General features: G+C 42.8%; 1 protein-coding gene across 2 annotated transcripts; it reads right to left on the reverse strand.

Annotated features, from left to right (window-relative positions):
- Positions 1-66: 66 nt before the first annotated feature.
- CFAP263 (cilia and flagella associated protein 263) lies at positions 67-27,605 on the reverse strand. 2 transcript variants are annotated; one of them, XM_025920831.2, is made up of 9 exons: positions 27,390-27,604; positions 25,460-25,586; positions 24,323-24,484; positions 20,553-20,708; positions 19,688-19,768; positions 17,070-17,225; positions 12,257-12,364; positions 1,166-1,321; positions 67-218 (listed from the first exon to the last, which is right to left on the reverse strand). In XM_025920831.2, the coding sequence occupies exons 1-9, from the start codon at positions 27,488-27,490 to the stop codon at positions 132-134; spliced, it is 1,134 nt and encodes a 377-aa protein (XP_025776616.1). In that variant the 5' UTR covers positions 27,491-27,604; the 3' UTR covers positions 67-131. The 2 variants fall into 2 exon arrangements, with proteins under 2 accessions (XP_025776616.1, XP_086545425.1); XM_086689299.1 differs by lacking the exon at positions 17,070-17,225 and having other exon boundaries at positions 27,390-27,605.
- Positions 27,606-27,975: the final 370 nt, after the last annotated feature.

Raw genomic sequence — 27,975 nt, forward strand, 5'->3', positions numbered from 1 at the left:
AGTGCCTGCCAGCGTGGCTGGAGAGTCGGGGACACCAAGCAGCACAGGGAACAGTGAGAGGACCCCTTGACTGGAAAGGAGCTGATTACTTTAATGGATCACTCTTGTCTGCAGCTGTGGCCTCCCTCTGGCTACTTCCCAGGGGGGCAAATTGCCTGCAAATGCTCATTGGTGGTTTTCATTTTATTCCAAGCCTTGCGGTAGCCTTTTAAGGTCATCTGCAAAGAGGAAAAAGAGGGTGAGGGGAGAAGGTCACTTGGGAAAAAGCAATTGTGATTTTTCAGAACGCAACCTGCATCCAGCCCTGTGGTGAGGCAGGTGACTCTGTGTGGAAGAGTCAGCCAGTCTGGAAGAATCTTCTAAAGAGCTGGTTTCTGTTTAGTGAAGTCAGAAGCTGCAGGTTCCTGCCGTGCTTCTCTGCTACTTCTCGGCTCCAAATCTGAAAGGCCCAAGTTTGGATCCTAATTCACCCTCTGCCACCAAGTGACCACGGGAAAGGCAGGACAAAGTACTGTGGGAACCGGAGCCTGGGTCTGGATGTGAAAACGCCAGGCTTCCCAAGTGACCTGACCGGGTTTTTAAGCTACTCTACTGATGTCTCAAGTGTTCTCAGTCTGCAAGTGGGCCTGTGGCAGACCTGGGGCTTTCTTTTTTCACACTTTGTTTTGCATTTTGTTTCCCATTTCTCCCTGGCGCTTACCAGGAGCAAGGGTGCTCTGAGCACACCTATCTCAGGAAAAGGCTGCGGGGTTCTCAAAACAAAGAGCCAGGGCAACTATGTAAATGCATGGAATCGGGTTCTGAGTAATATTAAAAATCCATTATCTCATTTTTTTTAAAAAACTGGCTTCTCCATGTATAAAGTAGCAATCACTACATCACCAATGGTGGGGGAAGGGATTCAGAAGCTTCCGGAATTCATTAAGAAAACAAGCAACTAAAAACAATATTACTACAGAGTCTCTTTCTGTCCCTAACACTGAAAAGGGAACTTACCAAAAGGAAAGGGCATCCTTCATTTCCCTTAGAGACTTAAGTGACTGCTGAGATCTCTCACAGACATCACCTGTCCAAACACCTGTACTCTTAGCTTGAAAAATGAAACCCTTGACAAAAACGTGAAGGACATGAAAGGCTGCCTGTCTTGGGGTTCTCGGAGACTTACCTCTGCAATCTCCACTTTCCTTTCCCACATCTTGATGGTCTTCTCCAGGTCCCCAGTTAGGATCTTCTCCCGCACGTACACCATCACCTGCGGCACTTGGAACTCAGCCAGCTGTCTGCGGAGTCTCTTGTTCACGGCCTCAGCCTTGGCCCGGTCCTGGGTTGGGAAGGACCAATTAAACCAGGGATCCCTGGAAGTTCTGGCTTACTGACCCTGGCATCTCTCCCCAGTTTCAATGTAGTTCTCAAAATAATGTTGAAATTTTCAAAGGAGTGGGGAAAATTGTGAGATTCTGATTCTGGTTATTCTTATTATTTTTTATAACTGGTGATGTTTTTCATCTAGTTAAGAAACACTAAGTGCAGTCTAAAACAGTGTTTTTTCCCTGCCTTTCTTCCTTCATTAAGGAATATGTTTTTATTTTTAGGTTTGGTGGGTTTTTGGGGGGAAAACTATGTATTTAAGTACACTTTGATTTGATCAGTCTCAACTCTCCTTTCTGTAAAATATACATAACATAAAGTTGCCCATTTTAACCATTTTTAAGTGTGCAGTTCTGTGGCATTCAGTACATTCACACTGTTGTATGAGCTTCACCACCATCTGTCTCCAGAACTTTTTTCATCTTGCAAAATTAAACCTCTGTACTCATGAAATGATGACTCCCCATGACTACTTCCCCCAAGCCCCGGCAACTGCCAGTCTACTTTCTGTCTCTATGAATTTGATTACTCAGGTAATCAAATAAGGTATCACATATAAGGGCAATCACACAACATTTGTCCTTTTGTGACTGGCTTCTTTCACTTAGTACAATATCTTCAGTGTTAATCCATGTTGTAGTATATGCAGAATTTCCCTCCCATTTAAGGCTGAATTATGTTCCATTGTATGTATACACTACATTTTGCTTCTCCATTCATCTGTCCATGAACTTTTGGGTGGCTTCCACCCGTGGGCTATCATGGACAATGCTGCTATGAACATGGGTAGCCAAGCATCTGTTCAAGTTCATGCTTCCAATTATACTGGTTATATACCCAGAAGAAGAACTGCTGGATCAATAGTTACTCAATTTTTTGAGGAATCTCTATTTAAATTTTATTTTTTTTAATGTTTGTTTATTTTTGAGAGAGAGACAGAGTGTGAACGGGAGAGGGGCAGAGAGAGAGGGAGACACAGAATCCGAAGCAGGCTCCAGGTTCTGAGCTGTCAGCACAGAGCCCAACGTGGGGCTCGAATTCACAAACTGTGAGACCATCACCATGAGAAGTCGGACACCTAACCAACCGAGTCACCCAGGTACCCCTTAAATTTTATTTTTGAAATTATCATACAGTAAAATTAACTAGTGTTTTTCTTTTTTTTTTTTTTAATGTTTATTTTTGAGACAGAGAGGGACAGAGCATGAACGGGGGAGGGTCAGAGAGAGAGAGAGAGAGACACAGAATCTGAAGCAGGCTCCAGGCTCTGAGCTGTCAGCACAGAGCCCGACACGGGGCTCGAACTCACAGACCGTGAGATCATGACCTGAGCCAAAGTCGGAAGCTCAACCGACTGAGCCACCCAGGCGCCCCTAGTGTTTTTCTTTTAATTGAGTGAATTCTTTGAATCAGCAATGTTCTTTTATTGTTTTAACAATTGTTTTGAATAGGTAATACACTTAATTCAAATGGTATAAAAATACAGAGTGACCATCTCCCGTCCTACCCTCTCCCTGGCCACATAGTTCTCTTCCCAGAAGTATGCACTATTTTTAGGTTTTGTGCATTCTTCTAGAGATCTACATTCATATAAACATATATATCTCTCTTTTTTGCACAAAGAATAGCCAATGCTATTCACTTTTACTCCTCCAACTTTATTTCACTTAGTAAATATTGAAGACCTTTCTGCATCGGCGCAGAAAAAACTGACTCATTCTTTTTAACAGCTGCATCATTTTCCATTGTATAGAAGCCCTCACAAACAAGTCACTTAGTTCCTCGATCTCTTGCTGTTACCATAAACAATCCTGTGATTACTAATCTTCCCGGTATGGTCATACTCTAAATACACAAGTACATCAGTAGGATGAACTACTGAAAGTGAAATTGTCTGTTCCGAGGTGGCAATTTTGCCCCCAGGAGACATTTGGCAATGTCTGGATGTATTCCTGGTTGTCACAACTTAGGAAATGCTACTGACACCTAGTAGGTAGAGGCCAGATATGCACTAAACACCTTACAGGGCATAGGACAGCCTCCAGAAGGAATTATCTGATCTAAAATATCAGTGGTGTCCAGGTGGAGAAGCCCTGCCATGAACATATGTGTATGTTTGGTAAAGAGTGCTAAATCGCCTTCTAGAACAATCAAGCCAATTTTGCCTCTGCAGCAGTGTTTGAGACTGCCTGTGTTTTCTCCATTCTCTCAACACAGTCTTACCGAATTTTTTATCTTTGTTAATCTAGGAGAGGGGAAATGGTATCTCATTATGGCTTTATTTTGCATTCCTTATGAGTGAGGTAGAACATCTTTCATATAAGATTTTTGCTTTTCTGTAAACTGTTTAAATCTTTTGTCCATTTTTTAAATTTTTTTTGTTAGAGTTTTCTTAATTTGTAAAAGATATTTAAGTTTTAAGAAAATTAACTCCCTGTGATATAAGTCAACACATTTTTCTAGTTATTTATTTTTTGGCTTTGCATATGATGGTTTTTGTTACACTGGAAAAACTTCATTTTTATGTAACTGACTTTATTGATTTTATGTTTCTGGGTCTTATACCTCAAAAATCCTCCCAATTCCAAGAGTATAATAAAAAGCGTTCCCACTGTTAAGTTTAGGACTTTTAATGTTTTTATCATTTATACTTAAATCTCTGATACATCTGGATTAATTTCACCATAACTTTTGTTTTTTCCTAAATGGCTACCTCACCATCCCAAATCATTTATTGAGTAATCTGGTTGTGCCTCACTGTGAAGATATCTTTATCATAAACTAGATGCATCATATAAAAACTTTATCAGATACTTGATAATATATATGACATATATGTGATCTGTAATGGGGCTCATCATAGACTTATATTTTTCTTTGAACTTCTAGTTTATTCATGAGCTTGTTTTTAATACTGTAATTTCATATCATGTTTCAGTATATGGTAGGGCTAGTCCACTCATTTACTTAAGAATTTGGGGGATATTCTTATTTAATCTTCCAAAATTTTGGAGCCAATTTATTTAAGTCCTTTAAAAAAAAATCTCCTTGGGGCACCTGAGTGGCTGAGTCAGTTAAGCATCCAACTTCGGCTCAGGTCATGATCTCATGGTTTGTGAGTTCGAGCCCCACATCAGGCTCTGTGCTGACACAGGCTCTGTGTCTCCTCCTCTCTCTGCCCCTCCCATGCTCATGCTCTGTCTCTCTCTGTCTCTCAATAATAAATAAATGTTAAAAATTTTTTTAAATAATAAAAATAAAAAAATCTCCTTGTTATTTTAATTGGAATACCATGATTTCACAGATCAATTCAAACAGAGCTAACATTTTTATAATGTTGAATCTTCCTAGCCTAGCATTGTCTTTTAATTCCTTGCTTCACAAAGTACATCACCTGGGAAGTGGGTAAAAATGAAGACCCTTAGGCCTACCCAATCAGAATCTGCATTTTAACAAGATCCCCAGGTGGTTGGTTGGTTTGCACCTTCTAGTTTGAGAAGCACTGTTTTAATTCACTCTGAAGCAAATCAATAAAAGCATTTTTTAATTAACTTGTCAGAATGCAATAAAACTTGTCAAGAAGCATTCAGTGAATATGTGCTATGTCTAGCATATATCTGTGGGGACATCTAAACATGTACCTAGAACCATCAGTAGACATTCTTGTGAGGACAATGATTAAAGAATACCTAAGATAACGTGTAATGAAGGAGCAAGAACCAAGGCATTAAAAATAAGTTCTACTGCTATGAGGAAGGTGCTGAGAAGACCAGGAACTGCAGTCCCTACCCAGCACTTCACTTGTAGAGCAGGGGTGTCACCACAAGACAGGCAGGCCACTGTTCCCACCCCTAGGTCTTAGCAGCAATACAGAAGTTTTGCTCATGGGGAGAGACTGTAAAATAGAGAGCTCCAGAGTGCTGCCTGGAGGGACTGACTGAATTTGGAACAAAGTGTGGGGAGTTCATGCCTAAGTATTTCTGGAAAACAATGGAGATCTTTGGGGTGAGCAATTAGGAGGCAGCTGGAAGTTCTACGATAATAGTACCAACAAACAATAGACTAGCTGTATGTTTAACAGAACCAGGTAAGGAGACCATTAAGAAACTTCATGGGATTGGAGCAAACCTCAAAGACTGCCAAAGAGGTCCCTGCAAAGGGGACTGACTTTGACTTGATCAGAATGTGCAGCAATTAATGTCCCAGAGGGTTGGTGAAAGCAACAGAGCAATCAGCTAGTAATTAATGGAGGCTAACAGCTGGGTATGATACCAATAGAAGCAGACCAGCCAGATGCTTAGCTGGAAGATGAAGGAAAGAGTCAAAGAGAAGTCAGCCGAAACACCAGTCATTCCTGGTTGTCAGGGACACTTATCCACAATCAAGGCTTCCTCCTTTAAGGAGCAACACCAGAGGCTATCAATAGCAGAGAAATAGACTATAACATCTATTTCTAATAGTCAAGCCAAATCACTAAATGAGCAAAAGGTGGGTGGAATTAGTATCCAGCATTGCTATAATAATATCTAAAATGTCCAGTTTTCATCAAAAACTACAAGATGGGGATGCCTGGGTGGCTCAGTCGGTTAAGTGTCAGACTCTTGATTTCAGCTCAGGTAACGCATGATCTCACAGTCTGTGGGATCGAGCCCTGCATATGGCTCTGTGCTCAAAGAGTGGAGCTTAATTAGGATTCTCTCTCACCCTCACTCTGCCCCTCCCCACCATTTCTCTAAAAATAAATACCTAGGGGCGCCTGGGTGGCGCAGTCGGTTAAGCGTCTGACTTCAGCCAGGTCACGATCTCGCGGTCCGGGAGTTCGAGCCCCGCGTCGGGCTCTGGGCTGATGGCTCAGAGCCTGGAGCCTGTTTCCGATTCTGTGTCTCCCTCTCTCTCTGCCCCTCCCCCGTTCATGCTCTGTCTCTCTCTGTCCCAAAAATAAATAAACGTTGAAAAAAAATTAAAAAAAAATAAATAAAAATAAATACCTAAACTTTTTAAAAAAAAATTACAATATAGGCAAAGAAACAGGAAAGTGCGACTCACAAAGGGAAAAAAGCAGGCAACATAAACCACCTTTGAGGGAGTCCAGATGGTGGACTTAGCAGACAAAGTCTTCAAAACAGTTATTATAAATATGCTCAAAGAACCAAGGCAACCATTTTTCTTAATTTAGAGAGAGAGTGTGCAAGTGGGGAAGAGGAGTGGAGGGAGAGAGAGAATCTTAAGCAGAGCTCTATCCCATGACCCTGGGATCCTGAGCTGAAATCAAGAGTCAGACCTCAACTGACAGAGCCATCCAGGCACCCCAAGGCAATCGTTTTTAAAGAATTAAGGGAATATATGATGCTAATGTTTCATCAAATAGAGAATATTTACAGAGAGGTAGAAATTACTTTTTCAAAAGACAAATGAAAAATTTGGAATATTTTCAACATAGTAACTGAAATGAAAAATTCACTGGAGGAGATCACAGATTTAAGCCAGCAGAACAAACAATTAGAGATTAGAGATCATGAAATAGGAATAGCACAGAGGAGGGGCACATGGGTGGCTCAGTCGGTTAAGTAAAATCCGACTCTTGATTTTGGCTCGGGTTATGATCTCACAGTTAATGGGTTCGAGACCCCATCAGGCTCCATGCTGACAGTGTGGAGCCTGCTTGGGATTCTGTCTCCCTCTCTCTCTTCCCCTTCCCTGCTCTCTATCTCTCTCTCTTAAAATAAATAAATAAACATTTAAAATATTGAAACAAAAGAAAAAGGAAAAAGAAGAAAAATCAAATCACAGAGAAATGTGAGACACCATTAAATGTACCAGTATACATGTAATGGAAATTTTAGAAGGAGGGGAGGAAGAGAAAGGAAAAAATATTCAAGGAAACAATGGTTTTCCACTATTTCCATTTTCCAATAATGGAAAACTTCCAAAATTTGATGAAAAATATTTTTATGAAAAATATTAAGCTACATATCGAAGAAGCTCAACAAACTCTGAGTAACAAATTGGAAAGAAATCCATACCCAGACACATCATACCCAAAATGTTGAATGACAAGGCAAAGAAAAATAGTGAAAGCAGCAAGGAAACACAAGTAATCACATACAAAGGAAACCAAATAACAGCAATAGCTGACTTCTCATCAGAAATACTGGAAGCCAGAAGGCAGCAGGATAACATATTCTAAGGGCTGAATGAAAAAAAAAAGTCAAACAAGAATCTCCTATCCAGCAAAACTATCTCTAAAAATGAAAGCAAGCAATGAGCACACTCAGATCTTGGTTTCTAATGCTATTCTCAAGTAAGAGGAACCTGGACTCCTTGGAGAAATGGCTAATTATAGCCATTCTGCTGAAGCAGAAAATATATGAGATGAGTCTCAAGCATTTTCTAGTGCCAGAAAAGAAAAAGTGCTAAGACACCCACACCCACACACACACGCCCGCACACATGCACACACAGGGATATGTCAAAGGTACATAGGCCAACTGAAAGAGCTCCCAATGGCCAAGGTGAAACAATGTGAGTAATAAAACAAATAATATTAGATTATAACCCAACATATAAAATTAATATCCATGGTCCCTTTGACAGCACATATGCTAAAATTAACATCCATGAATTGATACTGATATACATAAATGATTAAAAAAATAAATGGAGGAGAATAGACTAATCTCCCAGACAGATGATCCAAATAGTTTATAACTCCCCACTTCTTCAGTGTGGGCTACACATTGTAACATCCTTCCAAAGAATATGGTCTGAATATTAGAGGAAAGAGTAACTGTATAGTGGATAATCCCACAGAATATTACAGCAGCCAGATGATCAAAGTTGACATCAGTAGTGATAAGTCATGTTGACAGTATGCTCCTTTGATAGGATGTGATGAAAATGGCACTTCACCTCTCTGATCTTCCTCCCAAAAACCATTTAACCTCAGTCTAATCGTCGGAAAGACAGCAGACAAATCCTAACAGAGGAACAGTCAACAAAATACTTGACCACTTCACAAACTTTCAAGGTCATCAACAGTAAGCAAAGCCTGAGAAACTGTCAAAGCCAAGAAAAGCCTAAGGAGACGTGACACTGAATGTAATGTGTTATCCTGGATGGGATCCTGGAACAGAAAGGGACATCAGATAAAAAGGATATATGAATAATATTAATTATAAGTTTTAATCATAAGGCATCAATAATGGTTTATCAATTTTAATAAATATTCTACTGTAAGATGTTAATAATAGGGGAAAATGGGTATGAGATACTTGGGAACTCTGCACTCTTCACAGTTTTCTAAAACAGTCCTAAAGTAAATTTTATTTTCTTAAAATGAAGAATAGACATTCCCAGATAAACACACATCAAAGAGAATTTGTTGCTAGCAGACCCCCCCTCACAAGATATACTAGAGGAAGTTCTTCAGGCTGAAAACAAATGACACCAGAAAGTAACTTAAATCCATGTGAAGAAAACACATAGCACAAGTAATGGTAATTGTGTAAGTAATTATAAAGGACAGTATAATGACATATTCTCCTCTCTTAATGGATTTAAAAAGCAATTCATAAAGCAGTATGTATATAGTTCTATTGTGGGCTGGTAACATAAAAATGTAACATATTTGATAATGACAGCACAAAGGCAGGGTGAACAAAGCTATATTTGAGTAAGGAAATAGCACAAGATGGTAACTCGAATCCACAGGAAGAAATGGGGAGAAGCACATTATGGTAAACAGGAAGGCTAATACAACAAACTCCAGGAACATACTTCATCTCCTTTCTTCTGGCAGCTTTTAGACCCCTTCCTCACATTTACAAGATTAACTCAAAATGTATTATAAACCTAAATGTAAGAACTATAAAACTCACAACAGAAGACATAGGCCTGAAGCTTCATGATAGTAAGTAATGGTTTTATTTTATTATTTTATTTTATTTTATTTTATTTTATTTTATTTTATTTTATTTTATTTTATTTTGTTTTGTTTTTCAGAGAGAAAAAGCGTGCATGCACATGGGGAGAGGCAGAAGGAGAGGGAATCTTAAGAGGTCCAGCAGGGCTCGATCTCACGATCCTGAGATCATGACCTGAGCCAAAATCAAGAGTCAGACACTTAATTGACTAAGCCACCCAGGCAACCCAAGTAATGGTTTCTTAGATATGACACTGAGCTCAAGTGCAAAAGAAAAAAATAGATAAATTAGAGCTCACCAAAATTAAAAACTGTAAACAGTACCATCAAGAGAGTAAAAAGGAAACCTACAGAACAGGAGAAAATATTTGCAAGTCATATATCCGACAAGTTATTTGAATCCAGAATACATAAAGAATTCCTATAATTCAATTATAAAAAGACAGATAATTCAATTAAAAACTTATTCAGGGGCTAAGGGCTTGAATAGATATTTCTCAAAAAAGACACATGGTCAATAAGCAAATGAAGGGAAGCTCCATGTTAATAGTCATTAGGGAAATTTAAATCAAAACCACAATGAGGTATCACTTCACATCCACTAGGACAGCTATTAGAAAACAAACAAAAAACCCTGGAAAGTAACAAGTATTGGTGAAGATGTACAGAAATTAGAACCCTCATGTGTTGGTGAAATGTTGGAAAAATGGTACAACCCCTTTCTTTTTTTTTTTTTTTAACGTTTATTTTTGAGACAGAGCAAGACAGAGCATGAACGGGGAAGGGTCAGAGAGAGAGAGAGGGAGACACAGAATCCGAAGCAGGCTCCAGGCTCTGAGCTGTCAGCACAGAGCCCGACGCGGAGCTCAAACCCACGGACGGTGAGATCATGACCTGAGCCGAAGTCAGATGCTTAACCGACTGAGCCACCCAGGAGCCCCAAGGGCAGCACCTTCAAAACAGTTTTGCAGTTTCTCTAAATGTAAAAATGTCACCATATTTAACTCACAATTCTACTTTTACCTCTATGTCCGAGAGAAGAGGAAACATACATTTACACAATACTTGTACACAAAAGTTCATAGCAGCATTATTCTTAATAGCCAAAAACAACCCATGGGAAACAACCCTTTAACTGCTGAATGGATAAAACGTGGTCTATATCCATACAAGGAAATATTTTTAGCCATGAAAAGAAACAAAGTACTGACACATACTACAACATGAATCTTGAAAATATTGTTGAATAAGCCAGTCATGAAAGACCACATACTATATGATCTCTTTTCAGTGGAGTGTCCAAGGGCACCTGGGTGGCTCGGTCAGTTGAGCATCTGACTTTGGCTCAGGTCGTGATCTCGTGGTTCATGGGTTCAAGCCCAGAGTCAAGCCCTGTGCTGACAGCTCAGAGCCTGGAGCCTGCTTCGGATTCTGTGTCTCCCTCTCTCTCTGCCCCTCCCCTGCTCACACTCTGTCTCTCTCTTTCTCTCAAAAATATAAACAAATACATACATACCTACATACATACCTACATACATACATACATACATACATACATACATACATACACACACACAAATAGAATGCCCAGAACAGGCAAATTCACAGAGACAGAAAGTAGACTAGTGTTCATCTAGGGCTGGAGGGCAGGAGTGAGGTGAAGTGGGGAATGGACAAGGATTTCTAATGGGTACAGAGTTTCTTTCTAGGGTGACAAAAATGTTCTCAAATATTATGCTGATGGTTACACCATGCTGCAAATATACTACAAACCATTAAAATGTGTGCTTTAAATGAGTGAGTTATATAGTACATGAATTAAAACCCAATACAGCTGTTAAAAAAAAAAAAGGTAACAAGAAAACTAAAATATACTAAGCAGTGAATGCCAGGCTTGTAAAAACCGATGCTATGTTTTACTTATAATCTAATAAATGTCCACCCAAACGAATAAATACCACAGAAATTCTGCATGGAGAGAGCACACAGACTACTCCTTGACTTTGTTACCGGCCACTCTGTACCGAGATGGGTTTTTTTGCAGGTGTTGGTTCTCCATCAAGGAAACAACGTGGATGCCATGACAAAACTGAGTCGGCTGTAGTCATCCTGTGGCTTTTCAGCTATCATAGACAGGTTTGGGGCCACACATACTGCTGGGGACACTTATCCCATTCAAGACAAGGTCACTAATAACTGTATAAGTTATGAGGCTGACAAAGCATTGCTATCCTGGTCTAATGGATCACCACAAGTGTTGTGACATCTATTTCACAGATGTGGAAACTGAGGCCTGTCTAATTAAAAGGCATGTTCAAAGCTAGAACCTGGCAACACCAAAGCTGATGCTCTTTCCCCCATCTTTCCAAAAAAGTCCTCTGAGTCACATCCTGCATGTATTTAACTTGCCAAAATTCATCTGTATGCACTCAGCAAAATAGTGAGAGTGTTAACTCACAATGTAGATGTAAGGGGCTCACATCTTTTCACACTGTGACCATCATCCCAGCATCCTCTATACTGAGTAAAAACTACATGTTTAAAGAACTTTCTCTCCTTTACACAGAACACTATATTTTGGCATGTGTACTTTTTCTCATACCGATTTTTACACGCATTCTACGCTTTTTGTGAGGTTGTATACAAAACACTTTGAATATGATACTTTATGGGTCACTTAAGGAATTCTCGAGTGTTATCTGGACTCTACATGATTTCTAGACTGATTCATGCTTTCTACGTGATTTTTGACTCTAGACCCTAACCTAGCAATAAAATGCCAACACTACTGGGCCGTGAGTTCCTGGTGCCATTTCTTCTTTTTGATGGCCCTGAGCTCTTTTGACTTACGGTCTAGGCTTTTCTAGACAAAAACCAAGGTGGTTTGGGTCTTGGTGTGCACTGGCTCAAGCCCTTGTAGACAGAAGGAGACAAACACCAGAAACAGCACATTTTGCCCTCTCCTACCTCCTCTGCTTGTAGGGTTTCGCTTTCAATTTTCTCAAGTAACTCATTTCTCAGCAAGATCTCCTTGTCCAGATGGATGGACATTTCCGTTGATTGCTGTAGCTTGCTCTGAAATATAACAACACAGCAAGTCTTTAGCAAAGATGATCGCTCAGGACTACAGGACATGTACTAAGCAGGACAATACGAGACTGTCCAGGAACTTGGGCCTGCCCTTCTCACAGCCGCCCATATCTTTAGAATGCCGGCACCCAGATGGGAGGGGGAGGTGAAGACCTGCAGAGTGGCCAGACACACCAGGATCCAAACCCTGCCCCACCATTTACTAAAAGAAACCTTGGGCAGGTCCTGGAACCTCTCTAAACATGGTCGCCTCACAGGGCTGTGGGGAGAGGCTTAAGGGAGATAAACATGGCAGAGTGTTGAGCATGGTGCCTGACGACACTCACACAAACAGCTGCCATTACTAGATGAAGAGAGAGAGATACTCCCCCTGAGGTAGGTGCCATTATCCCACTTTATAGGTGAAAGAACTGACTCCTAAGAGGGTGAAACAAATTTGCCCAAGGTCGTAGAGACAAGAGGTTAACCAGGGTCTGAACCCATGGGCTCCATGGACTCCATCTGTCTCCAATGCCTGTCCGAGCTGGGCCTGCTGGCATCATCAACTCCTGCACGGGCTGCCCTGCAGCTTCCCATCATCACCTGCGGCTACCTTTCACCAGCTCCCCCCAGGCTCCTGCTTCTCAAGATTTGCCTCCGTTGCACCTTTGTCTCCCAGCAGGAGTCAGCCTGGAGTAGTTGGGACACACTCTGCTGGGCTGAAGAGTGGGCCAAGGGACAGAATCCAGCGACTCTGAGGGGATCGCTCAACAAGTTCTGAGACTCCGCTTACCCAGCACCAGGCACTGGCCAGCACAACGACCTAGGCCATGCCACCCAGAGGCCGGCTTGGGGGCTACATGGAGGCGTAAGAAACAAAGTAAAACTGCAACTGTGCTGAGCCCTAAGAAGGGGAGGACAGCGGTCAAATTTCCCTGGGGGATAGGATGCTGGAAAGTGAGCTGAAGGGTTATATCAAGCGTGTCTAGGTAAGAGGGGAGGGAAGAACATGCCGAGCTAAGGAAAAGCCTGGGAGAGGAGGGTGCTGGGGCATTATGTCCAAAGTATCAAATCTTAGAGCAGGCAGAAAAGCCTAGAGCCATGTGCCTGGGGGACTCAGGGCACTGGGGGCCACCACCCTCCTTGTTCCTCTTCTCGCCAGACCTCCCTTCTCTAAGGCTCATTTCCTGCTCCACCTTCTGCATGTAGTTGCTCTGCCTAGGAAAGTGCCATGGGTCAGAGACCAGACTGAGGGGGTGGGCTGTGGGGCAGTGGGGGGCAGCGTAGGACTTCACTGCAAACCAGCAGGTCACAGGGGAGAGAAGGAGAGCAGAGGGAAGGCACTAACCCCGCAGTACAGAGAGACAGGGCAGGAAAGGAAGGACCGCAAGGGCACCTGTAAGGCAGTCCCTGGCTCCGGTGGGGCAGGGCCCTCAAGGTGTGAGGACAGCAATTTGTGATGCTGAGCGGGACGCTGGTCACTTAAGGTGGCTACTTCTAAAAAGGTACATCTGCTCTCTCTTGCTGTGTAACAAATTATCACAAATTTTGTGGCATAAAACAACACCCTTTTATCATCTCAGTTTCTATAGGACAGAGTCCAGGCACAGTGTGGCTCGATTCTCTGCTCAGGTAGGGTCCCGTGGGGCTGAAAGCAAGATGTTGGCCAGGGCTGGCTCTCATCTGGGGTCCTCTTCCAAGCTCACAGACCGTTGGCAGAATGCATCTCCTTGAAATTGTAAGACTAAGGTCTCTGTTTTTATCCTGGCGGCCACAAGGTCCCTCTATATTTAAGCCAGCCATGGAGAACTTCTTGCTTAGAGAATTCCCTCCAGTGCTTCAAATCTCTGACTTCCTCTTACAGACAAAACTCTCTGCTTTCACAGGGCTCATATGATTAGGTCATGTCCACTCAATAATCTCCCTATCTTAAGGTCAACTATGCCATATTATATTATGTAATCATAGAACAGAACCTAATAATAGAATCCATCACACCCACAGCCTTGGGGATTGTACAGGGTATATACACCGGGGGGTGGGGAGTCTTGGGGGACATCTTGGAATTCTACTGACCACAAGGCACTAGTTTACATGGAGATCACTAGTTTATAGTCAATTAGGAATGACACATCACAGCTGTCATCATACACTTATATTCTACTAGATTCTACCAGGGAGAGCTTGACGGCATAAAGTCAGAGAAAAAGGTGCCCCTTTGGCTGAGGCTCCTGGACCAAACTCACAGAAGAGGCCGTGTCTGTTTCCTTCGCATCTATACCCTCAGCACTTAGCCTGGTGCCCGGCATGCCACAGGTCCTTGGTATGTTTGGTAACAGTTATTCTGCATATGAGCTGCTGAAGTGAACACCTGGTAATAGCTATTTTCATGCTTTCACAAGGTCTTACACTTGGGTGTTTGATATTTATATGAAAGTGGTCTCTCCTGCCACCACCATCCCCCCAACCCACCATCCTCTAAACACACACCTGAATTGCTAGCAGCTCCTTTGACAATGCTGGCTAAGCACTTGCTTTGGCCAGGCACTGTCCTCGGTGCTAGGAACATGGCACAGGCCAGCCAGAGCTCTATCCTGGTGGTGAGTCGCAAAAATCTGTCTCTGAGAGGTGAGGCACCATACCCATGGTCCCTAGTGGAATACCCCTTCAAACTCAGGTGAGGTAGGACTCCAAAACTCAACAGTTGTTCTGCCTCCATTTCCCCTAGGAGACCTAACAACTGAGACATGGAAAAAATGAGCCGGCTCCTCCCTCAACCTATCACTGAGTCCACTGTAGGATTCCTGTAGGCACCTCCTCCCAAGCTCCACCATCTGCTTACTATTATTTGAAACAGGCCTGCAGGAATGATGGCCTCTATGGTTCTGGCCAGAATAGTTCCCATCCCACTCACTGTGGCCTGTGTTGCTGCTGCATGGGTACGGCCAACAATTTGTCCTCTGCATTGACACTTGTCCTAAAGAGCTCAGGCCCTGGACCTGGAAGTTTCATTTTATAAACCAGTAGCTCCACTCCAAACCCCTAGCTTTTCTACACAAGACCAGACAGGCTCTGTGCTACTTAAGTTGATTCCATGGGATAAGATCAAGATCCAATGTGATGCAACCACGTACTACCCAGCTTTCTACCAGTGAGGGCCTGGGAGTCATGGGGATTGGCTTCATCTTGAAATAACAGTGATCAGATAAGCTAACTACTGATGAGATAAGATCAAAATGGATGATCTATTGCAGATGGATGACACATGAGTTTCAAAATGCCAGCACAATGCTGTCTACATGCTTTATGCCAGGGAGAAGCAGTTGGGTTAGGTGGGACACGTACCGGACTAGGAGTCCCAGCCCTGTCACAAACTTGTTGCTTGAACCTGGCAATCATTTTCTCTTTGGGCCTCAAGGTTTTCATTTGTAAAAGGAAAATGTTGGACAAACTTAACAGTCTAATCTAAACATCTCCAAATTTACATTTTAAAATGACACTGTGTGGGCCAAATGAAGACCACCCGTGAGTTACCTGAAGCCTGTAGCCACCATTGTCACCAGGGCACTAGGCTAGGGGTCAGCAGCCTTGCTCTGTAAAAGCTGGATAGCAAATATTTATTTATTTCTTTTAATTTTTTTAATTTAAATTTTATTTTATTTTAGAGAGAGAGAGCGTGAGTGGGGGAGAGGGGCAGAAGGGGAGAGAGAGAATCTTAAGCAGGCTCCATGCTCAGTGAGAAACTTGACATGGGGCTTGATCCCACAACCCTGGGATCATGACCTGAGCCAAAATCAGGTCAAACACTCAACTGATTGAGGCACCCAGGTGCCCCAGATAGCAAATATTTAAGCTTTGCAGGCCAAGAGGTAAAATTGAGGATATTATGTAATTACTTATATTAACAAAAGAAAAAACAAATTTCTACAAATGTTTTATTGATGAAATTTAAAATATAATAAGTACATTTTGGAATAGAGGTCTACTAACGAGTAGAATGGAATTTCTGGAGGAGAAACCAATTTTACTTAATTGGGTTTCAAAGATGGTGTTGTCTATAACATCAGTTATAGATGTTCTTCTGTAAAAACCATTCTTTGCTCACAGGCCAGTGGGCAGGATACACTGGCCAGTTAGCTGACTGCTGCATGAAACAATTGTTAGCAGGGTGACTGGACAGTCATGGCTATCATCCCTGCTTAATTATTAATAGTACCTCTTTCTCTCCCAAAAAGGTTCTGTGGGGATGAGGAATTATTTATTAGTTTTCTGATTTTTAGCTAAGAGAGTTTTCTTCTGGAGGGTTTTAAGTAGGGAAGTGCTTATTACAGGCTTAAACAGGGCCCTAAATGCAGTTAGTTCTCAAAACTCACTGTACATATAAATCATCTGGGGCATTAAAAAAAAAAACCAAAACGCATGGCCCTCACCCTCACCCCTTAACTCAATTGGCCAGGATTGGACTAGGGTGTTTGTACATTAAAAAAAAAAAAAAAAAAAAAGCTCTCTGAGTGGTTCCAATGCACAGCTAGGGTTGTGGGAATATTCGAGTTTTTAAGAGAAACGGCTTGTCAAGAGAAATCAGGGAGCAACAGTAAATGAAGGGGATCCAAGCCTTTTGTAAAACTGCAGTGGTGTCTGGGAACCTCACTGTGGCTGGCAAGGTGGGTGTGGGAGGCCTCAGCGACCTGGGCATCAGGGAGGACCTTACTTTGTATGCATTGAGTCTCTGCAGGGTGTTTCCAGATGCCAGCTTTAGCTGGATCAGTTCTTGATTCTTTGCTTCAATGGTCTCTAAAAACTGAGCATTCTCGATCTTCAGCTGCTGAAAATCAACGTCATGGAGGGCCTCGCCCACCTCCTCCTTCTACAGCTCAGAAAGAAGAAAAAAACGACATGAGGTTGTGAGTTCTAAATATGACTCACATCTTGTAATTATGGATGAAATTCTGAAAATTGGTCATCATTTAGTCATTCAACAAACACAGGCTGGGGATCTGCTTGGTGCCAGGACTGGAACAAGGCACTAGGGTAGAGATTTGAATAAATACAATACTCCCTGGCCTCAAGGAACACACATTCAACCAGGGTTCACAAACAGGTCACTGTGTGGTATAGTGGGAGGGGCAGTGGGCACACAGAAGCCCCTCAGCCAGGCCAGAGAAGAATGGAAGCCTGGGTCAGTAAGGGCTTCCCACAAGAGGTAGTGCCTAAACAGTGCTATGAAGGAAAAGTAGGAAGGAGACCATATAAAAGTTGTTTTTAACCTGGAAAACCCAGGACCAGCAGCCCATAAATTCCCTTCCTGTGTTCATGTGACGTTTTTGTACTGTGGTTGTATCAGGGAGGGTTCCCTCCCTGACCTGGCCCACCTTACCTGCCTCACCAGGTCTAGGCCATCTTATGTTTGTGGCAGGTGAGAGCCAAATTCGGGAACTGTTCCTCACCCCTACACTCTACTCACGCTCTACTACCTCCTAGAAGGCTTCTTCCCTTTCCCTCAAAACAACAAGAAAAATTTCCTGAAGCCCCAGTAATGACCCATCCTTCAGCTCAAATACTCCCAAACCATCTTCCACACCAGGAGAATTCCCCCTGTGGCTCCTCGGTCCCTACTGCTGTTACCTCTGGATACCAGTTACACATGAAGCCTTTTCCTACCATCCCCACTCCCTGCTAATCTGTGAGCTCCCGAGAGCAGGGCCACCTCAGGGTCAGTCCTGTGTGGCAGTGGCTTTTAGGCTAAAAGTCATCCATGCCCTTCCTCTCTCACACGTCAATCCGTCTTCCAGGATGCCTGGGCCTGCACAAAGCCTGGAGTACCAGAATCGTTTCTGGAGGCAGCTCCTCTCTATTTTTGGAACTGCAGCCGGGGCCACATTTTTTCTTACACTCATCTCAAATATCCTTCAATGACACCGCCACTCCAGCCCTCACTCCCCACTGGGGACCTCCAGAGCAGTGTGTTCTCTCCTTCCCACAGTTGCCTGCACACTTGGAGACAGCAGCTGGCCCTCCCGGTTCTTCTTGGGTCCTCCTCTGTTCCCCTTGCTCTCCGGCTCCCTCTCCTGGGTGGGCTCTAGATGACCAGTTCTTCCAAGCGTGCAGCTCTCCTGGAGACGCACTGCTCCAGGTCCGGGCTGCTCAGAACGAGAGGAGCAAGCCCACCGCTTTCTCCGTGGAGCACTGTGGTTCTCTGGGTGCCCCCCCCCAGGCCACAGCATCACCTCCAGTTGGGCTGACTTTTTCCGGGACTCGAGGGCTAAGCCATGTGGTGCCTGTGCAGTTATCTTAGGGGATCAAAATGGAGGATCTTAAATTTGTCTCCAGTCACTTTGTGCTGTTAAAGATGTTCCAGCTTGTTGTCTTTGGGGATCCCAAGTCAATCAGGCAAGAGTTCCAGACATGTTAATTCTCCTGTACAACTTCGTGTCATTGTCAGTGGTCACCTCTAATGCACATGCCATCAGTGCCCATATTCAAGTTAGTTAAAAATATATTGAGCTAGGAGAGGATGGAGCCATGGAATCACATTCTAGAGGCCCCATGCGGGTCTGCCTTACTGCCTTTAATCAGGAGCCCGTAGAGTCTGTCGCAAAGACACCCAAAGCACACTGTACCTGTGCCGCCCAGCCACGTTCCCCAAAAGGGTCAACAAGTATGTCATGAGGGTCTTTCAAGCTGAAGGCAACTATGTCTATGGATCTGCCAGCACAGTAACTGTATGAGTCTACTATTACCGCTGTAACAAATCACCACAAACATAGTGGCTTAAAACAAAAATCCATTATATTCTAGCTCAAGAGGACAGAAATCCAAAATGGTTGTTTGGGCTGAAATCAAGGTGCTGGCAGAGCCACTCTCCTTCTGGAGGCCCTCAAGGAAAATATGTTTCCTTGTCTGCTCCAGCTTCTAGAGGCTGCTGAACTCTCTTGTTCATGACCACTCACTCTACCTTAAAAGTTCATCACTCTGATCTCTGCTTCCGTTAACACATCTCTCTCTCCTGTCTTCCTCTTACAAGGACCTTTGTGATTATACTGGACCTACTCAGATAACCCAAGATAATCTCCCTCTGAGTCAAGGGGAGATTATTTTAAGAAAATCTCAAGATCCTTGTCTTAATCACATCTGCAAAATCTTTTTGCCACGTGAGGTAACAGATTCACAGATTCCAGGGATTAGGACATGATCATCTTTGGGAACACATTACAGTGATACATCACAGTAACAAGGAAGGAAGGTGGGAAGGAAGGAAAGAAGGAAGGAAGAGAGAAGGAAGGGTGTGGAGAGAGAGAGAAAGGGAGGAAGGAAGGAAGAGCCACATACCTGCCTCAATTGTAAAAGCATCTTTTTCCTCTGCACTTTGAGAGAAACATTTTTCAAACATAATTTATCCTTCATATTATCCTAAAAAATACAAATAAACTTTAATCCATGTCTCTTCTTCTGCCCTGTTGGTTTGAAAAGTTGGTAGGTTTGGGGCTGCAAACTAAACACTGAACCTAACATTCAGTCACTTATTTTTAGGTCTTCTTATCCCCACTGGCATGGCTGTAGCACTTCACTCATGACCAAGAAGCAGAGGTAACTGGGTCTGTGCCATGCAAATTTTCTATTGCTTTTAAATTCAAGATAATTTGGGTTTATCGTTTGGGTACAGGGGCCATTCCTGACCAAAATGATTTTATGATTCTTTGGTCTCTTATTCTCTTGGTAGTTTATATAATTTTTATCACTTATAACACATTAAGGATAATAACCCTACATATGTCCAGGATCCTAAGCTTGACATGCTACAAGATCTTTGAAAGTGAAGGAACATAATTTTATGTCTCCTTATAAATAATGGAACTTGAAGAGCTTGAGATTTATGCAGTCACCTGACTAGATAGGTTCTCATCACCTATCTCTAGAAAACATATCAGATCTTGAAACAAATAGTAACAATAAAAAAGAAAAAAAACAGTCTGAGATATTATTAATATTCATCCTGCCTGATTGATTTTAGCCTTGATAAACTTGCATTTTAAGACACACAGTGGTAGTGATGCAATAAATCTACATATGTGGACAGGATTTATGGTCTTATGGTGGACCAAATGGAGTGGGGCTGCTTCCCATGGATCATTCTAATGTCATCATCTGATGAATCTATTCTCCCTTGCTAAGCCCCAGCCTCCTGTCAACTCACTCTCCGGCGGTTCATGTCCTCAATGTACTTCAACACTTTCTGAGTGGCCAAAATACTCCCTTTCTTCTTGGATATAGTTTTTAGAACATCTTTTTTAAACTCATGCACTGCTCTGCAGACTTCAACCCATCTCATTTCAGCTTCCTCAATGATTGCCTGGAGGAGTCAGAACAAAGAAAGAACAGTTTCCAAAAATCCTCAAGGATATCTCCCTCTAAGGAAACCTAGGTTCCCAGACCTCTTTGCGTCCTAACACGTTTCTTCTTAAACTTAGGAAGATATCTGTAAGATACAAATTTGACAATATCAATGTTATTATTAAAAAGCAGGACTCTGGGGCACCTGGGTGCCTCAGTTGGTTAAGCACAGGCACCCCAGTGTCTCTCTCTTTTAAAAATAAACAAACATTAAAAAAAAAGGCCATAAAAAAGGGGGTGTCCATAAAAAGGGAGTGAACAAACAAAAACAGTGCCTCCGGTATCTCTGTACATATATATTTCCATATCTGAAATATTATTTTTTCATTAAAAATTATAACATTAATATAATGTGATAGGATAGGATATAAAAAACATCTGGAAGGATATACACCAAAACATTAGCCATAGTCACATCTGGAGAGATGGATTACTAGGGAGACAAATGCTCTTTTTTTTTTTAATGTTTTTATTTATTTTTGAGACAGAGAGAGACAGAGCATGAGCAAGAGAGGGACAGAGAGAGAGACACAGAATCCGAAGCAGGCTCCAGGCTCTGAGCTGTCAGCACAGAGCTTGATGTGGGGCTCGAACTCATGCAGTGTGAGATCATGACCTGAGCTGAGGTCGGCCGCTCAACAAAATGAGCCACCCAGGTGCCCCGGAAGACAAACACCCTTACCATACACTTCTGTAACGGTAATTTGAAAATTTGAAAAAAGACATTATAAATGAATATATGTATTGACATGGAAAGACAGTAAGTGCAAAATACAGTTTATAAAATAATACGATACTTTTTATAAAGAAATTCATATATGCCTAGAAAATAATCTAAACTCTAGGAGATAAACACAAGAGTCAACACTAATTACCTCCAGGTGGTAACACTGTGGATGGTTACAAATGTTCTTTCAGCTTACCTATACATTCAAATTTTGCTACAATACAGACATTATCTTTAAATAAGAAAACACAAACACATAAAAACACATTATTTGAAAGAATAAAAGGTTATCTGTAGCTGCAGAGCAAATCATCTTAGTTCAGGTTTTGACCTTGGGCACCAAGAAGCAAAAGCATCTTCCTTCACTGGCCATCCCCTTCCCTCCCCGTCATCTTCACATGCCAGAACTCAATCCACCTTCAATGCCACTTTCAACATGTCACTCTCTTGCTCAGCCATCCTTACTGGGGTCATGCTTTCTAAGACATCAAAGATAAAGCCCCCTGCCTGGATTCCAAGGTCTCACCGCCCTACTCAGGCCCGATTTCCTCATACATCCCCCAAAGCAGCCTCTTCTGTAATCACACTAGTCCCCTCAATGTTTTGAACTTGCCATGTTAATTCCCACCTCCAAGTCCCAGCTCATGTCATTCACCTTACCTAGGGTACCCTTCTTTTCCTGTTCCTGTTCTCTATTCCTCATCATTCTTCAAGGCCATGCCAAGCCCTGGGTATAGTCCCATCTCCTCGAAAAAGTCTTCTTTGGCCACTCAAGCCCACATTAGCATGTTAAAATTCAACAATGCATGTTTGGAAAGAGAGAGGAGAGTGGGGGGAGGGCAAGAGGAAGGGAGAGAGCGAGGAAAGGATAGGTCTATGTGGCACAGATGATTCCATCAATAAAGGCATGAGTCTACTGATCTGTCCCTCTGGAGGCAATGAATGTGAGTCTTTGTGTGCCCACATTTAGAAACAGAAAAATGTGGGGCACCTGGTTGGCTCAGTCAGTTAAGCATCTGACTTCCGCTCAGGTCATGATCTCACAATTTGTGAGTTCGAGCCCTGCCTTGGGTGACCTCGAGCACTGCTTCGGGTGAGCATGAGCCCTGCTTCAGGTGAGGCCTGCTTCTCTCTCTCTCCTTGTGGGATTCTGTCTCCCTCTCTCTCTGCCCTTCACTTACTTGTACCCTCTCTCTCTAAAAAAAAAAAAAAAAAAAAGGGGGCGCCTGGGTGGCGCAGTCGGTTAAGCGTCCGACTTCAGCCAGGTCACGATCTCGCGGTCCGTGAGTTCGAGCCCCGCGTCAGGCTCTGGGCTGATGGCTCAGAGCCTGGAGCCTGTTTCCGATTCTGTGTCTCCCTCTCTCTCTGCCCCTCCCCCGTTCATGCTCTGTCTCTCTCTGTCCCAAAAATAAATAAACGTTGAAAAAAAAATTAAAAAAAAAAAAAAAAGAAAAAGGAAAAGAAAAGAAAAACTTGGGGCACCTGGGTGGCTCATCAGTTAAGTGTCTGACTCTTGATTTAGGTTCAACTCATGATCTCATGGTTGTAAATCAAGCCCCGCATCAGGCTCTCTGTGCTGGGCATGGAGCCTGCTTGGGATTCTCTCTCTTCCTCTTCCTCTGCCCACATGCACACTTTCTCTCAAAAAAATAAAAATAGGGGCAGCTGGGTGACTCAGTCGGTTAAGCATCTGACTCTTGATTTCGTCTGACACTTGAGTTCATGAGTTCAAGCCCTGCATAGGGCTCTGTGCTGATGGTGTGGAGGCTGTTTAGGATTCTCTCTCTTCCTCTCTCTCTCTCTGACCCTTTCCCACTTGTGCCCTCTCTCTCCCTCTCTCTCTCAAAATAAATAAATAAGCTTTTTAAACTGTTTTAAAATAAATAAGTAAAAATAAATTTTTAAAAATTTCTAAGAATAGAAAATAGAAAAATTTAGAAATAGAGCAGAAATATCTCTTTTTCATACAATATTGCTCTCTAATGCAAGCCAACAACTACATCCCATGGGCAACTGAACTAACAGTGATGTTTCTTCTCTGGAGGAAAACTGACCATTTTGGTCTCCAAGAAGACACGGACCATGGTCTTGTATGCTACACACAGAAGGTGACTTAAAGGATTTTTCATCCAATCCATTGACTTAAACCTCAAAATCCTTATATTATTAAGGAATTACTATATATTTTTAATGGTATTTATGGTTATTATGGTTATTTTTTAAAAGGATCCAGGTCTTAGAGATACATACTTAAATATCCATAAGTAAATGAAGCAATAAGTATTATCACTTCACAATAGCCCAGTCGCCTGTCATGAGAGGGGAGTTGGTAGGGATATGGAGGAAACAAGGGTGGCCATATGTTGATGACTGTTGCATGTGGCTGTTGAGTACATTATGCTAGTCTCTCTACATGTGTGCATTTTTAAAATTTTCCATTTTGGGGCGCCTGGGTGGCTCGGTCAGTTGACTGTCCGACTTCGGCTCAGGTCATGATCTCATAGTTCGTGAGTTCAAGCCCCACATCGGGCTCTGTGCAGACAGCTCAGAGCCTAGAGCCTGCTTCAGAATCTGTGTCCACCTCTCTCTCTGCCCCTCCCCCATTGGCACTCTGTCTCTCTCTCTCTCTCAAAAATAAATAAACATTAAAAAAATATTTTTTAGGTTTAAAATTTGTTGTCTCCTCAGGCAGGCGATAAATTCCTTGAAAGTAGGCCTTAAAATTGTGTTCTCCTACTTGTGTTTCTTTGAAAATAACAAAAGTTATATGAACATACTATGGGTACTACTCGATGAAGTGGAACTGGGGAGCCCAGGTAGGATGGGCTACAGAGGAAAAGGTATACCTCATGGTGCTGCAGATCTCGTTCAGCATTTGCTCTCATGTGCCTTATTTCATCCTTCATGTCATCCAGCTCCTTTAGTACAAGCTCACATTTTTGGTCGTAACTGAGGCCTATCGCACGGTCCACACCTACGCGGGATTTGGATCTGTACCTGCCTCGTAACTGTAATACAGGAAAAACAGAGCCATTGTCAAGTAGGAAGTGATGCTCAAGCTGGGCATCAAAATGACCACTCAAATTGGCTAGAAATTACTCCAAATGACAGCCAGGGAGAACAATCTCAATGTGAAAGGATTCGGGATATTAGGCCTGAGGTGATGTTTTGTTTCCCAAGCCAACCCAAGGCCCTCTGCTAAATAATTCAAAGGCCTCTGTGTGATAATGAACTGAAATATGAATAAGGGAAAGTGTCTTGAGGGTGGAAAGACTGTGAACCTGCTATAGACTAGCATTCAAGTCAGTGTCAGGGGAAGCCCCAGAATTCAGTCCTTCCTAAACTGAACACGGAGGAGAAATTACATCTGGGGGCGCAGTATTCAGCAAAAGAACCAAACAGACAAAAATATTTTGATTTCCTACACACTGAAGCCAAAGGTAACCAGCAGACGGCCCAGGGAACGTGTGGCCCCAAAGGTGAGATTATTTGGCCCTTTCAAAAGATCTACATACAGTTTTACATTTTCAAAGTTAATTACCCACGTTTGAAAAGCAGGAGATTCCACCAAAATAATCTAGATTCCCAGCCTCTCTTGTAAAATCAGCTGCTCTGGCCAAACCAGGCCACCTGACTGGAACTTTTAGACAAGGGAGGAACTCTCTCGTGCCCACGCAGACCCACTTCCCTCCTATATGTGGCTAGATGGGGCTCGTAAACATTTGAGCCCCCCAAGTTAAGAGAATTATTTCAAACAAAGTTACTCTGGGAGAGTCAGTCCACTATTAATTGAACCTGATTCCCTTCACATTCACTTGAAAGAGAAACCCTGGGAAGGAAGGACCAAAAGTAGAACAGGGAGAAAATCATATGTAACTTGGCCAAAGAGGGCACGCCACAGGCAGATACACAGATACCACTTGCATCGAAAGGGACAAACAGAAGAAAATAATTCTCAGGTCTCCTGTGCAAATTCTGCGTACCTGTGCAAATTCTGCTCTTGTGATTTTAATTTCTGATAACCGTGGATGTTGCTGATCCCTGGGCTCCAGTTTATTATAATATTTCTCAAACATCTCTGTCTCAGTTTTGAGAGCAGAGTTTCCATAACTGCAAGACAGAGGGTATGTGAGTAAGTTCTACTGATGAGAGTTCAAACCCTAAATCACTAGCATTTAACTTACTAGCTACACAGGACCTTTTGAGAGATACTTAACTTCTTGGTGTCTCAATTTCCCCATCTGTAAAATGGGAATAATAACAGCACTCATTATTTAAGGTTGCAATAAGAAATGCAAAACCTTTGGAACAGTGCCTGGTACCTGATAAGTGCTATTTAAGTATTTGGGTTTTTTTTTTTTAATCTGCTTAATGCGGGGTGCCTGGGTGGTTCAGTCGATTAAGCATCTGACTCTTGATTTTGCCTCAGGTCAGATCACACAGTTCATGCAATTGAGGCCCACATCGGGCTCTGTGCTGACAGTGCACAGACTGCTTGAGATTCTCTCTCTTCCTCTCTCTCTCTCTCTCTCTCAAAAAATAAATAAATAAGTATGAAAAAAATTTAATCTGCCTAATGAGCCACAAAATTGAGAACAGGGATTATGGTGAAAACTGTTGCTGAGATGAAGCTACAAATTCACCTTCAAGTATCTTCTAACCCATTTGTAAAGTTCCTTCTGAATTACTACAGGTGTGAAGTTACTATACATCCACAGTCTTCAGATGTTCCCTTTGGCTTATACTTCTCAGTTTTCTATTTTAATATTTATTTATTTTTGAGAGAGAGAGAGAGCACAAGCAGGGGGCAGAGACAGAGAGGGAGACACAGAATCAGAAGCAGGTTCCAGGCTCTGAGCTGTCAGCACGGAGCCCAATGTGGGGTTCAGGCCCACAAACCATGAGACCATGACCTGAGCTGAAGCCAGATGCTTAACCAACTGAGCCACCCAGGCGCCCCTGTTTCTCAGCTTTTATTTCCAGCACTCAAGAGATGGAAGCATCCACAAGAGGTTTATTATTATAAATGGTGGAAAACCTTTGAACAGGTGGTTCTTGAGCAATTAGCGATGACAGACCTAGTTTATCCTGTACACATCAAGCTTATGACCTTTTTAACTTCTTCATACATGCAACATACAGGTTTTATGTGTGTGTGTGCATCTATCTATCTATACATATGTACGAACAGCTTTAGGTATTTTCATGTATTACTGAGCGAATTCCTATGGGCTGAATTTTAAGATTAAAAGAAAAGGCTCATTGGAAAACCCCAGAAATCAAAGTGCCTTTTTTCTTTCAGCATGTCACGTTCCCAGGTAGGCTGTGGCGTGGCACCTGAGTCTGAATCCCAGCATCACCACCGACTTGCTGCCTGATGTCAGGAAAGTGGCTAAACCCATTTCCTTGCCCGCTTCCTAGGGTTACTGTGCCATTATAGAAGGCCATACGTGCAAAACAGTCTGCACGTAACAAGCATTCAAAAACAAGCATCCAAAAAGAGGTAATATTCCCAGTTCTGACCTACACTATTTATAGACATATAGGGGCGCCTGGGTGGCTTAGTCGGTTAAGGGTCCAACTTCGGCTCAGGTCATAATCTCCCAGCCCCTCAGTTCGAGCCCTGCGTCAGGCTCTGTGCTGACAGCTCAGAGCCTGGAGCCTGCTTCGAATTCTGTGTTTCCCTCTCTGTCTGCCCCTTCCCCACTCGCGCTCTGTCTCTCGCTCTCAAAAATAAATAAACATTAAAAAAACAAAAGTTGTAGCTATTACTAATATTACCTCAGTTCTGACCTACACTATTTATAGACAAAGAAGCAACATCTGTTCAGCTGCTAGAACAGGATATGCTGTGAGACCAAGAAGTTGTACAATTGACCTCTGAACTCCCAGAAGCCAGCCGGCCGGCCGTACCTGAGCTCTTCCACCAGCCCACACAGCTGGATAATAGGCAGCTCGTTCTCCTCTCCCCCCTGTAACTCGGTGGCAGGGGTCTCAGAGTCCTCATCACTCATCACTCTGCCCAAGTGGCCCTTGTCAATGCTCAGTGAGGCCAACAGCGCCGTGTGCGAACGGCAGAGCTGCGCGCGGGCTGCGACCTCCAGAGTGCGTTGCCGGAGCGACCGGACGCGTGCGTGCGGGGCGGGACTTCCACAGGCCCCGCCCAGCGCCCCTCCGCCCGTCTTCCCGCGGACCAGAGCGCAGTCACTTACTTCCTCAACAATCGTTCATAACGCGCTGATAATAGCAGGTACTGTTTGCGCGGCACTTACTATGCCCTTGGCACCATGTGAAGCATAGTTTGTGAAAATCCTTGCAACAACCTTGTAATCTTACCTATTATTCTGTTTATTCTCCAAATAGAGGAAACACCCAGAAAGTTCACTCGGTTTGTCAGCTTCTTCCTTCCCCTACCTCACTGTGAGTCCTCTAACTCTGTTCACCATCTGATGCTTCATACATACTAACTGCAGTTTCTCTCAGATACCGATATCCTGCA

Source organism: Puma concolor, chromosome E2 (genome assembly GCF_028749965.1).
Source record: "Puma concolor isolate L17-30 chromosome E2, mPumCon1.1.hap2, whole genome shotgun sequence".
NCBI lineage: Eukaryota > Metazoa > Chordata > Mammalia > Carnivora > Felidae > Puma > Puma concolor.

What these genes read in the sequence shown, in the direction of transcription:
- CFAP263 (XM_025920831.2), bottom strand. Translation starts at nt 27,490, where the DNA reads ATGAGTGATGAGGACTCTGAGACCCCTGCCACCGAGTTACAGGGGGGA. An exon ending in CAAGAGCAGAATTTGCACAG is followed by an intron (nt 24,485 to 25,459) that starts GTACGCAGAATT and finishes CCTGTATTACAG; the next exon opens with TTACGAGGCAGGTACAGATC. An exon ending in GAGATCTGCAGCACCATGAG is followed by an intron (nt 20,709 to 24,322) that starts GTATACCTTTTC and finishes TGACTCCTCCAG; the next exon opens with GCAATCATTGAGGAAGCTGA.